A 13,584-nucleotide genomic window follows, 5' to 3' on the forward strand; every position below is an offset into this window, starting at 1 on the left:
TGTGTGTGTACACTTTGGGTATATATACTCTTTCTAGGGCCCAAGGGCTTCTTGCCCAATCAGCAAAAGGGTGTAGGCCTGGGCCTTAGCGCCTAGTAAGTGAAGGATGTAGGTCTACCTGCAAACAAACCTCTAATCAAGCCTCCCTTAAATAGCCCCACCTGAGGCCTATTGAATGGGCAAGAAAGATCTTTAATTAGAGGTTGGCATTACAAACTAATGTATAATAAGGCAGATTGTAGAAAGGCAGATTGTGAGGAGTTTTAAATGCCAAAATGAAGAGGTCGTATTTTATCTTAGAGATGCTAGGGAGCCAATGGTATGTTTTGAAAAGGGAAGTGACTTATTCACACATGTGCTTTAAGAAAAGATAAATAATAACCCATACTTAATAAAATTGAAATATAATTAATTCATTTGTAATATTTTGATGGATTATGTTAGTTCTCTCATAAATTTCAATAAAGTAATAGCAAAAATAGTGTTATAACCAATTGATGTTATTTTAATATTTGTTTATCTTCATATTTAGATCTATTTCTTTTTTATTGCCAAATCTATTTAATTACTGATGGCACAGTCCATAAAATATTCAGTCATCCAAGTTACCATTTGTTATCCTTCAAAATGACATTTTTAATCAGATAGTCCATCTATTGTAGGTATTACAGAAACTCAGAAATCAAATGGCACCCAAAGCCCATCTCATCCAACTCATATCTAAGAATTTATTCTTTGGTATCCTCCAGATTGGTCAACCACCCTTTACTGGAACACAAGTGAGGAGAAATATCTACAGGGATAGTTCTTTCCTCTTTTGCACAACTCTAATTGTTAGGTTGTTTGTTTTAACTTTCATCAAGTCTAAATCTTCCTCTTTGCAACTTCTATCCATTATTCCTAGATCTTTCCTTTGGAACTAAGCAGAAAAAGTCCAATTCCTTTTCCACATAAGAGCTGTTCCAATACTTGAAGTAATCTATCATCCACTAACCCTATCTCAATCATCTTTGGTCTATCACCTTTATAGCTTCTTTTCACATGATTCTGTTGCAACCCCATCAATGAAGAGTTCTCAGATACAAAAGGTGTATGAATTCTTCTTCCTGAAAATTTCCTAACATACGGTGATCTCTTATTTTCCTTATTCACTTTCTCCTATGCGTTCATTTTTCTGTGTATGGGAAGGGACAAATTTGCCTAATACTCAATGTGAAAAATATATGAAGAAGTGGTGATATCACCAAGAGAAGGAAATCCCAATCAACAAATCAAATTTATCTATAAGGAACACAGAAATTAAGTAACTTTCCCAGTGTCACATAGCCAGTTAATGTAAGAAATAGGATTTGAGCACTGGTTTCCTTGACTCTAAAACCAGACATCTATCCATTAAGCTAGACTGATTCTACATTTAGTAAGTGCTTAATAAATGTTCTTAATTGAATTAATTGGTGAACACTGATCCTTGTTTGCTATGAATCACAGAAAGTCTCCCTCTAGATAAAAATTTAGCTTGTATCTACAATATATAGTTGCATGTTATAATCCGCCATTAATACAAACCTGAGATGTTTTGTTCATCAAATTCTGCTGAGGTTCATTTTTTTCCTTTTCTAAAAACAATTCAAGTCAGTGGAAGAGGAAAGCAGTTATTATTCTGCCAAAACAAAAGAAGAAAAAAATTATTAAAAACTCACAGGTGTTAAAGACCTAAAGGATCTCTGTCAGAGACTACCTTTGTTTTGATGAAATGTACTAGAGAAGGTCACTGAACATCACAAAGCACCTCTTACGTAAGATCCATAGATACAAAACTTAAAAAGGAAAGGGGTGGAAGAGACCTACCTGTTAGCGTATTTACATGTAGATGTTGGGCTTTTGGTTTTTGTATTGAATTTCTCAAATATTTTCTTTTGGTGGGACTGGTTACAATACTCCAATCTACATATCCCAGTGACCACCAGAGGAAGGTATGAAGAATCACTTTGTTTTTCTAGCCAAATCAAAATTTTGCGAATGTTTGAGGTCAGAAAAGTTAGGTTCAAGTTCCAGCCTTGCCATTAGGAGCTGTATGACATTGCCAAATTGATTCAGCTTTTTGGTCCTCAGTTTCCTCTATTTTAAAATCAGGATTATCAAGTTGATGATTTACCAAATATGTCACGAAATAATATATGTCAAATACTTTGTGAAATTTAAATGTATCTGGAGTGTAACTCTAGATAGGGAAGCAGGGGTGTGGTGGTCAATGATTAACAACCAGTTTTCCAAAATATACTGTATTGTTAATGTATTTTTTGCTTAATGGGAAGATCTTTCCCATCCTTTAATAGGCGCATGTGACCTGCGTAAGTCACATGGAAATCTAAGTCACATGAGCTTGCTGAATGGGTAGAACAGGAAGGGTGGAGCAGAAAGGATGGAGCAGAATGGAAGAAGTTGGTCAGAACAGTTAGAGCTGAGGGAGAGAGAGGAAGCAGGCAAGCCAGCAGCTATCTGTGAATGTTCATTTGTAGGAAGGACCCAGCAAGGGGAAGGCTTCGGGATGGCAGTGCCCCTGCATTGCTATTGTGTATAGCTTTCTTTGTTGCTGTGATGGATTCGGCTTCCTGGTGTTGAGATTTCACTTTCTGGTGTTTGAATAAATGTTTTGGTTCTGTCTTCCATATGGAGAGTCTGTTATATTTTGCAATTCAGAACTACACCAGCATATTCGCAGCCACCATTGGTGCTGTGAATATCACATTGGCGCTATATAGCCATACATACATACCTGCATATATGTGTATATATACATATATTCAACATACCTTTAAGTTTAATCTGCATTATTGATATTTTCTCCATCTGACCTTTCTGAAGTCTAGGCTATCAATGAAACAATAAATCAAGCTTTGATTTGCAGTGTTTGTCAATTTTCAAGGTGTAAATATGCTCACATTGAAAATTTAACAATTGGTTTTTATGAGCCAGTACCAGCTGGCTCTAGCATGCCTGTGAGAGGTCATCTAGTTCACCCACTTCATTTTATAGATGAGAAAACTGAGTCCAAGAAAATTTAAGGGACATGTACAGGGATACATACAGGGTCATATAAGCAGTAACAGAAGGAGCATATCAGTCCTCTGCCTCCAATTCAATGTTCTTTGAATCATCCCTCTTGCCATCTCTCATCTATGAGTCAGCCATTTTTTATCTAGGGTTTTCATTTATAATTAATATTTAAATTGAGGATAAGTATTCTTATTATTTTTATTTAAAAATTTTTATAATGTGTCATTTCTTGTCTTAGGTTTTGAAACCAACCTGAACTTAACCAGCAGAGATGACCCTAATATATCAGAGGGTGGATCAGAAACCCAAGACAGAAATGCAAACAACCATGGAACTCAGTTATGTAATTCAATGTCCAGCTCCATAACTTCTGAAAATGGAAATTCACTCTCAAATGGTAAGTAATGCTTGATCCTAAACTTTTTTTCAGAAGGTAAAACACTGAATTGGTAAGCCTGCACGTGCTTTTAATGATATTAGCAATGCTATTTTTTCAAGGCACTAACTAGTCTTCTTTTAAAACTAACTAATGGAATGGAGATTGACAGATTTCACTAGAGCAAAAACTGATCGTTAGGAATTGCCTATACTGAGGAAGCTAAAATTGAAAACATTTGGCATTCCTTATGGTCATTTCTCCACCCCATTGATGTTATGCAATATAATAGCTGAAGAATCTGTGACCAAAAAGAAATGTACATTTTTTAAATGCACTGAAAAAAAAGATGAAAGTAATTTTTAGATGATGATTATGGCTCACGATATTTCTGAGTGTATTTTGTGTATCTCTCTAAGGTCCTTCAAGTCTCTCCTTTCTGAGGTGTTAAGTAATGTATGAGAGAAAGCATACACACAGGGTTGGCCTAGGGGTCAGAAAGATGTGAGTTTAAGTCCTTCCTCTGACATTCTGTAACCTTTGGAGAGCCACTTACCTTTCAGTGTTTCCATGTCAGACAACTCTATAAGACTAAGTGATAGATGGGTTTCTAATCTCTGTCAGTGAAGGAGATTCTTCCACCCATAAAATCACATATCCAGGAAACAAGCAAAAAAAATTATAACTGAAAAAAACAGGAATATTAAGATCCACGATGATGTTGTGAATTAAATATATTTTGTTTATTCAAATATGTTCCAATATCTCTTTTCCATGCCTACTCTCACTCTATTACCACTAAAAAAAGGAGAAAGGCAAGGTACTGATATTTTTGAGATCCTTAATTTCTCAGAGATTTGTGCATCCATCTTTGTCTAAAAGAGGATTCAAAAGCAGTGACATTTGAAAAGAGGACTAAAGAGAAAGCTGCCTAGATCAAGTCTAGAGACTCACTTTTTAAAAATTTACCTACTGATCAAACTGGTAACTTCATGGAATAGACAACATGAAATTCAAAGCTAAAAATATGATCCTTGAGAATGTCAGGCTACAAAGTCCTGCCTTTTACTAAGCAGTCTGCTTCTAAGCTCAGAAACCTAGATTTATACATTACTCACTTAAGCAAATACAGAATCATTTTTTTAAAAAATAAGGCTTATCCTTTGCTATCATGAATGGGAATTCTCTTTAAGTATAAAGTATCATAGAAAACATCTTAAAAGTTTTTATATTCAAAAGAAAAAAATATTTCAACTGGGTTTTGATCTTATTTACAAAGAAATCTGGTGAAACATTTAGAGAACAAATACTAATACAACAAAAATAAAAAAATGCTGGCTAACCTAGCTTCCAAATAGATTATTGCTGTGTCACAGTTAGAGGCTATGTTTCCATCTAGTGCTGCTGCCAGTCTGGAATCTTAGTGAAATTGTACAGTTTTTCTCTTTATATTGTCCCCTTCATCCCGAGGTTGCCTAGCTGCATTTTATGTGTAATATCCCAGAAAATAGAAATGCATAAACACACAGACACAGACATAGACACGCACACACAAGCACACACCCCACAAAGCATAACAGCATGACAGTGTACCACTTTTAGTAAAGATTGAATAATGCTTGTTGGTTGGTAAGTTGAATGCTGATTGATTATAGCTCTGTGACTCTAGAAAAGATACTTCTCTGATTTTCAGTTTCCTTATATATGAAATGGGGATAATAACACCTATTTCACAGTTTTAATAAGGATCGAGGGAGACAATGCATTTAAAGCACTTGGCACAATTTAAAGTTTCATATAAATTACGTGTTACTATTGTTTTTATTTTTATTGTAACTAATTTTTCTAGACTGTGATTTCATTGCCATAAAACCTTCCTAGTGAAGACTGTCATGGGTCAGAGATTCCCAGAATCATAGGAAGACACATCTGTGATGCTATCAATATTTGTTTACCTCTTCTGAAGAATTGTAGCATCCAAAATGGGGTCCATATGGTGGGATCATCCATCATCCTCCCATCAGAATTTGACTAGGAACTCTTCTCAAAGTTCAAAGATTTCTTCATCTGTGTGAGTTAAAGTTGTTTGTAATTTATCTGGCCTATTTTGGTATATTTTAGAATAAAATTTATTTTACATAGAGGTGTGGATATACTACATAAATTTTGTGAGAGCAGGTGATGTCTTGCTCCTGAATAAATGCTCATTGATAGATTAAATAACAACTCACACTTCTGTAGTAATTTACAGCTTACAAAGGACTTGACAGCAACCCTTTTTTGTAAGTGGAGCAAATGTTTGTGTATGTGTTAAACTTCTCTCTGTGTGCAACCTTAACTGTGCCAAAATTTAGTAGACCAGTAAATAACTATTGAACATACAAACAACTAAATAACATATTTAATCACAAAAAACACAAAAACAAAAAGCTTTTTTTTTTATTAGTGCCTTAAAATATGGACAGAGTCCATTTTTTCCCTAAGGTATACAGTTTCATGGTAACTTGCAAGGTTATTTTTAGCATGAACTGCTAATTTACAATTTAAAGTGCATGGTACTTTAAAAAGAAATGAAATTGGAAATATAAATATGTGGAAAATAATTTAAAGTTCTAATTGAATCGGAAATAGCATTTTCCAGGAAACATTCTTTTGAATGTCAAAGTTGCATGTCACCTGTTTCCCAGAAGAAATTTTTATGTTTTTATTTACTGAACTATGGTTGGATATAGATAATTGCAACTATCACTTATTTTAATTGTATCAATTTACTGAGGAAAACACTAGCTTGGAGTTTTATATGCTTACTTATTCCTAGGACTTATTATTATTTATCATTATATTAAAGAAACATTTTATTCATGTTAATGCACTGTTAGTATTAACATGCTATTCATATAAGATACTATATATAATTTTAATTTTTAAATTTGTGGGGCAATGTTGACACAAAGATGACAAAACATTCCAAATAATGATTGTACAGTGTGATATCCTGCCGTATTTATGCTTGATGGATACTTTTTTTAATTGCCGAGCTTTAATGGAGAAAGGAGAAAGGACTTGGGAGGTTATTATAGTTAATTTAATTGCATATGGTTTATGAAGGGTTGTATGTTCTTTGTGATACTATTATTTAATATATGGTGCTTATCTTCAATTCACACTATTTTCTCATATGATGAAATATTAGATTCTAGAAGGGAAGGACTAAGGGAAAATATTATGTGATTATAAATGATTTAAGTGATTTGGAATTCAATTCAGTAAATATCTATTAAGCACCCACTGTGCACAAAAACTGAACATATACACACCTTCACTTCACTTGTGAACACAAGGTTTCTCTAATTCTAATATTTGCTAGAATTCTAATTCATATGTATATATACAAATATATATATATAAATTCTAATACTGGAATTCAGATTTTTTTTGTATGAATTATGTTGGGAGAAAGCTGCTTGCTTAAAGTTCAGTTCATTTTACCCATTCAGCTACTTAAATATTTAATAGAATGGGTACACTTTAGGTGCCTAGGATTTGGCAACTCTTATTCACCAACCTCATTTGTAGTATGTGTGTGCATACATGTCTACAAATATTTACATCTTTATATAAGTATGATGTGTATTTAAATGTAGCTTGATACTATGATGGAGCTGCAGTCTCATTGTCATGAGTATTCCTTTCATATAGTGCAGATTGAAACCCTTCCATGCATTTTCATTTTGAGTGATTCTCATTTGTGTCATTCTGTAAATCTTCCACACAGCATCTTTGGAATGTACTGACAGTCTATCTCTGGTCGTCTTTCTATTTGGGGTAGCCTAGTGTAGCACTCAGGTTTCCCATGTGCTTGCTTTTCTTTCCTCTTTTCACATAACTGACCCACCTCCTCTTCAAATTGTGTATGTCCTTGATGTCTCTTATAGAGGTGTGTGCTAGAACCAGCTCAAACTGGCTCTCAAGAGCCAATTGCCACATTGTCAGCATGAGCATTTATACTCAGCAAACACTACAAACCAGGGCTTGGTTTATTGCTTTGCTGATTTTTTTTAACTTAAGAAAGTTGTGGAGAAAATGTTAATAGTACAAACTAAAGGTGTTTCCTATGAATATTTTTCCTTCTGAAGAGCAGGGTGGTAAACATTTACCCACCTACTCCTACTTTTATGCCATTTCTCACATGTAAATCATTGTTCATTATACACTACAGCATATCCTACTTCTTTCTACCTTGAATTTTTCCATTGCTTTACGGTGCCTATCCATATGGGGTGTCTAAATGTGGTTTACAGGAAGATGTGGATAGTTATCTCTAGAATTTTGCCCACCTCTCTCAAAGGGAGCCTTTGATTCTTCCCTGAAAGGGAGCAGAAAGGGCCCTGAGACTGACTGCCATATTCTCCTCTATGAGGCAGGAATCAGTCTCCCTCAGAGAGGGGTGAGCAAAATTCCAGAGCTATCTATCCATTTCTCCGTGAGTCATATCTAGATACCCCACATGCACAAACAAATCTTACATAGTCAATGCATACTTTGCATATACAAAATCATAGTATCATTTATTTTTTATATCTGGAGTGGACTTTAAAAATTAATTCTTCCATTTATTTAGAAGAGGGAAAAAAATAAGTCCCAGACCATTCCAAAATCATACAGCTAATTAAATACAGTGCTGGGACTAGAAAGAATGTCACATAGTTTCTAGTCCAGTGTTCTTTTGTTGAGAATGTACCTGACCTAGAATAGATCTATCAGGTTACAGATTTCAATCTATCTCTGAAAACACAGAAACAGGAAAAAGCTACAAGTACGGAGGTTTGAAAAAGTCAATGGTTCGAAGGATAGACAGTTCGAAGCCAGGTGGCATCAGATGCAAGAAGGTACCATCATGCCCCATAAACATGGTGCCAGACAATGTGTTAGATGCAAAGACAAATAAGGGATGGTCCTTTTCCTCATGGAATTTGTGATCTAGGAGAAGAAATAACACAAATACAAACATAACCATAAATATAAAATATAGTGCAAGAACAAGAAATAATATTTGTTGCCATTTCTATCATGTTTTAACATTTACAGAGTGAAATATATGTGTGTGTATATGTATGTATATACATATACATTTATGATGATAAATAAAGGATTGATTATGCACTTAAACAATGTGCCAGGCACAATGCTAGGCACTAGAAATATAAACACAAGCAAAAAGACAGTCCTGACATTCTAGGAGCCTAGACTCTAATGGGAGAAGGCAACATGTAAAATGGAGTTTGGTGCTGGAAAAATGTAGATAATCAGGATTAAAGTAAGGAGAAAAATGAGCCATGTTGTGTCCTGGCATTTACTTTAATGGACTTTCTGGTCCTATAGGGGTAGAAGTATCTCCAGAATGAGAAGGCAACTAGAGAGATGGAACAGTCTAGATAATACTAACTAACTGCATGATATATCTGATCACATCCTCAGAGTATTCCAGAAGTCATTACAGTTTTAAGCTTTGGCCATATGTGTATATATGTATGTGTGTATGTTATGTTTGTGCATATTCACCTGTGTTGCTAATGCGACAGGAGCAACTACTACAATACGTATATATATATTTTAAGATTCGAATTGCATATAACAATAAGCACTCTTCACTAAAATTAAATCAGTCTAACATTTATTCTACACACTAAGACCAGACAAAACATCACTGTAGAAATACAGGAAAACAAAGCTCAACAGAGCAACAGAAACATTCCATCTTGGTTCTCTTTCACAGCCTGAAGGCTCCTTGATAACACCTACTAGCTTAAGCTAAGCTTCCTTTCCATGGGAGGATTCCCCTCCAGTGAGTTCCCCTCCAGTGAGTAACTGCCCCTAGTGAGTTCCTTCCCCCAGTATCAATCTTCCAGGATGTATATATAGTTTTCAAACATAGACTCGGCATCTGATTGGCTCAGCGCAGAAAGGCATGACAGCCCACATAAGTAGCGCTGAAAAGCGTGAGAGCTTACATGCCTAGCTGGCTCTATGTAACGTGGCATAGGACGTATCACAGCTGTGAACTAGGCCAGAGTTCAGAGGAGCAAAACATGCATGATTGGTGAGGTAAAATAACATGTGTACCCCCAAACCTGGGAAGATGGCCGCTGTTCCAAGGAGAAAAAGGGAACACATGTAAGTCACATAGGCCTATTAATGAACAGCAAAGATCTTCATATTCCATTAACCCTACATCACCCTATTGGATAGGTCATTATCCCCATTCACAGATGAGGAAACTGAAGATAAGAGAAGGTAATAAAAAAGTAAAAAACTAAAAATTTAAAATTTAAAAAATTAAAAAAGAGAAGGTAATAGTAGTAGTAGTCGTGGTAGTTGTAGTAGTAGTAGCAGTAGCAGCAGCAGCAGCAGCAGCAGTAGTAGTAGTAGTAATACAATTTATGTGATGCTTTACAAATATTATAAATTTGATCATGTGAGGTAGATGTCATTGTTATCCCCATTTTAAGTAAATGTCTAAGGCAGAATTCTAATTCAGTGCTTCCTGAACAATGCTCTATCTTCTGTATCACCTAGCAGCTCAACCAGGTTAGTTCAAAGGAAATAGCCAAGGGTGATGTCCTGGATAGAAACAGGAAAGTTGGGAAGAGGGCTGGGTTTAGAGGTAAAGATAATGAATTCTCTTTAGACCTGTTGAGAAAATGTAACATGTTCAAAATATTTTATTTACAAATGAATTTTTGGGACATTACCTGCGCACAAGTTGAAGACTTCTTGTTGGATAGATAGATAGATAGACAGACAGACAGATAGATAGATAGATAGATGGATGGATGGATAGATGGATGGATAAATAGATATAGATATGTATGTATGTATACGTATGGATATATTCTATCTATTCAAGCTGGAATAAAATTGTTCCATTCTTTATGATTCAGCTCTGTGTCAGATGCTTTCTATTTGGCAGTTACTCCTTTTTCCTATGTTGATTAGTCAAGGCATCTTTTCTTCACTACCTGGGTCACTTGAAAGTTTATGACACCTCATTATATCACACCCATTAATCTCCTCTTTTACTAAGCCCTTCAAAAGCGATTCCCTTTGTATGCTAACTTTCACATCTTCCATCCCTGACTTTTCATTGTATTATTAACTCATAAATGGACAATTGCAAGGATATTCTCCCTGTTGTTGTTGTCCATCCTTCCTTCTCTAGGAGGACCAATGACATCACAAAGGTGATGTCTTGACTTGCATGTGAATTGGATTTAAATGAGGCAGAGCTGTGCAAAGTCCTCATCCTAGCTCTCTCCTCCAGAGTCATCAAAGTCTAGTAACAAGACAAATGTGAAGCCAACTGGGGCTGGCCTGGGATCCAGTGGGTGATGTTGGCCTTTCTAAATTAAGGTCTTTCTCAAGTCCCAGTTTGTCTATGGCAACACCCATTCAATGACTAAGGGCTGGGTAAAAACTGAGACAAAAGATGGCCCAATTTGCCAATGTTTAGGTTTTGATTGCTTAGAATGATGGTAAATAGTAAAAGAAAATTATTCCTAGAATGAACAAATGGGTACCTTTTGCTTCCTTAATAAAGTTTCTCATCTCCAAGACAGGCCTCAGACTACTGCAACCTATCAAGACACCATCTCACATCATTCTTTGAATACCTGCTAGGGGCCCATGCTACCCGACAAAAGATGGATAAACTTAGCTATCACTTTCCTCTTTGCCCAAGCAACACATTTTTGACCTGTGCATGGAAAATAATTACAACTGTACTAATGATAATAATAATAATAATAATAATAATAATAGCTAACATTGTATAGCACCCACATAGGAAGTGTGCTAAGCACTTTACAATTATTATTTAATTTGATCCTCACCACAACCCTGGGAGGTAGTGATAGTACTGTACCTATTTTACAGATGAGAAAGCTGAAATAGACAGAGGTTAAGTGACTTAATCAGGGTCACCTAGATACTAAATACAGGAGGCCAGATTTGATGTCAGGTCTTCCTGATTCCAGGCCGGATGCTCTATCTGCTGCACTAATTTTTTTCCCTTCTTCCTCTTTTTCAAACTAGGAGAGTCTGTCTTTGCCCTCTGCCATTTATATGTTCAATTGTATACAGTTGTTCATTTATGTTTTTTTATTAGCATTTCGCCACCTTGTACCCTTATTAAAGCAAGTTTATCCATCAATACATACGTTCCATAGTGCCAAGTACTTTATGTCATTTTGTATATATTTGCTGTTGATAAAGACCATTCCCATTAATGAAATCTGTTTGAATGTATATGCAAGTTTCATTTTTTCTATTGAGTATGAAGAACCATCTAACTATTGGTCTCATTATCAATAGGTTTACCAGAAGATGATGGCTACTCAAAATTATCAGTGAGTGGTACGGCAAGCTCATCGATTCAGAGACATAGGGAAAGCCACACCAGTCAGGTAAATCAGTCCACAATTGTCAAATAGAAACGCATGGGTTAGAAAAGACATTATATCATGATTTGCCTCTAGGGCATAATTGGTTTTGCAGTATTTAAAAATTATTGTCATGTAGGATTATTATTAAGGCTATGCGATATAATGAAGCTGTTATTTTCTATCTCAATACACTTTTCATAAAACAAAACATGACACAAAACAAGAACAATGTAGAAACAACAGTATCGTAGACTATCAGTTCATCTCAGCTGTTGCATGAAGAATCAATACATTTTATCTTCACTCAGAGTCTGAGTGTCATTTCTAGACAAAATGCAACTAGCTTAAAATGAAATAACAGGTCTTATTCTATATTATATTTTCCCAAAAAAGTTTTATGTATAATCCCTAAAACTTTAGTTCTTAAATATTCATTTCATCTTAGCAAAGAAAACTAAAATATTCAGGAGAAAATGTTTCATTTTTTTTTATTTTTAGAGAACAAGGAATTCTATCAAGTAAAGATTTAGTCATTTTCTATGTATCTGAGATGATGAGAAACCTTTTTTTTCAATAAACTTCAAAGAAGAAAAGTGAATTTGGAAATAAATTTGATGTTTGTTTTGCAATAAAGTTCCATAGACTCTGTGGTTTTTAAAACTATTCAATTTATTATATAAGGGATTTCTTATTAGGATTCAATTTATATTTTACAAAGTTCAATATAGTTTTAAGAATTAATTCAAAAAGGTCAGTTATCCAGATGTTTCAACTAATTTATACAACCGTTTTGTGAATTTTTCTGTCTTTAGCTATATATTTGTCATCATGTACACATAGCTGTAGTACCTAGATTTTTCAAGGTAACACTAAAAGGAAAGAGTAAAAGAAAAAAAATCAATTATTTTAATCCTAAAAAATAAATCTTGCAACAAGCAATCTTCAGAAATCACATACTCTGAAATATTGCCACTAAGATAGAATGAAAATGCTGATTGGTTGTAACAGATTGTCGCTAATCTCTCCTCTATCCCTTAGAGATGCATGCACTTTATCTTTTCGGCATTACTGATGCTTCATGTAAGATAAATTCACAAGGGTACTTACTTGCAATGAACGCTGGTGTGATTTTTATTGTAGGGTTGACTTCAGCACTTAATAACATAATGATAGACCATTTAACTTCCTTACTAGGGTTTCATGCATCACAATGTAGTCATAGAGAAGTTTGATAGAAGGTGCATGAAATGTGCTGCTTTATAACTGACTCTTACCTTTCATGGCTATGACTAATAAGCAAAAGAGAAAGGTCATTCGGAAATCATTTTTCACTTTCTATTTGAAGTGGGGGGCTTGTTTCCAAATATAGTCATCTGAAATAAAGCGGTGGCCTCCAGTCATTTACAACAACCCTGCTTGGGGAAATGGAAAGCCATGCTTATTTGCTTCCCTCCAAAAAGTGAACATTCACATGATGAAATACATTCCTTACTTGAGAAGCTAAAGAAGAAATTTGAAATTATGCTTTTAATTACCACTAGCATTTCAGAATCTATCTCATATGTGACAATGCATCTGGGCTAATATGAGCTTGTTTGGCTACTTTTTAGTTATTCTGCTTTGGTGTTTCTCCCAACGTGAATAAACAGAATCTCCGTGGAAAAAAAAAAAACATGAAACCTGACTGATAAACTGTTTTGCTCTAAAGCT

General features: G+C 34.8%; 1 protein-coding gene across 1 annotated transcript in view; it reads left to right on the plus strand.

Annotated features, from left to right (window-relative positions):
* Positions 1-13,584, plus strand: part of MYO16 (myosin XVI) — a 675,300-nt gene that overhangs the window by 632,080 nt on the left and 29,636 nt on the right. The window contains exons 32-33 of the mRNA XM_036754583.1: positions 3,296-3,454; positions 11,804-11,895. Coding sequence (XP_036610478.1) covers positions 3,296-3,454; positions 11,804-11,895 — 251 coding nt within the window. The remainder of the gene's footprint in view (positions 1-3,295; positions 3,455-11,803; positions 11,896-13,584) is intronic.

This window comes from Trichosurus vulpecula, chromosome 4, assembly GCF_011100635.1.
Source record: "Trichosurus vulpecula isolate mTriVul1 chromosome 4, mTriVul1.pri, whole genome shotgun sequence".
Lineage (NCBI taxonomy): Eukaryota > Metazoa > Chordata > Mammalia > Diprotodontia > Phalangeridae > Trichosurus > Trichosurus vulpecula.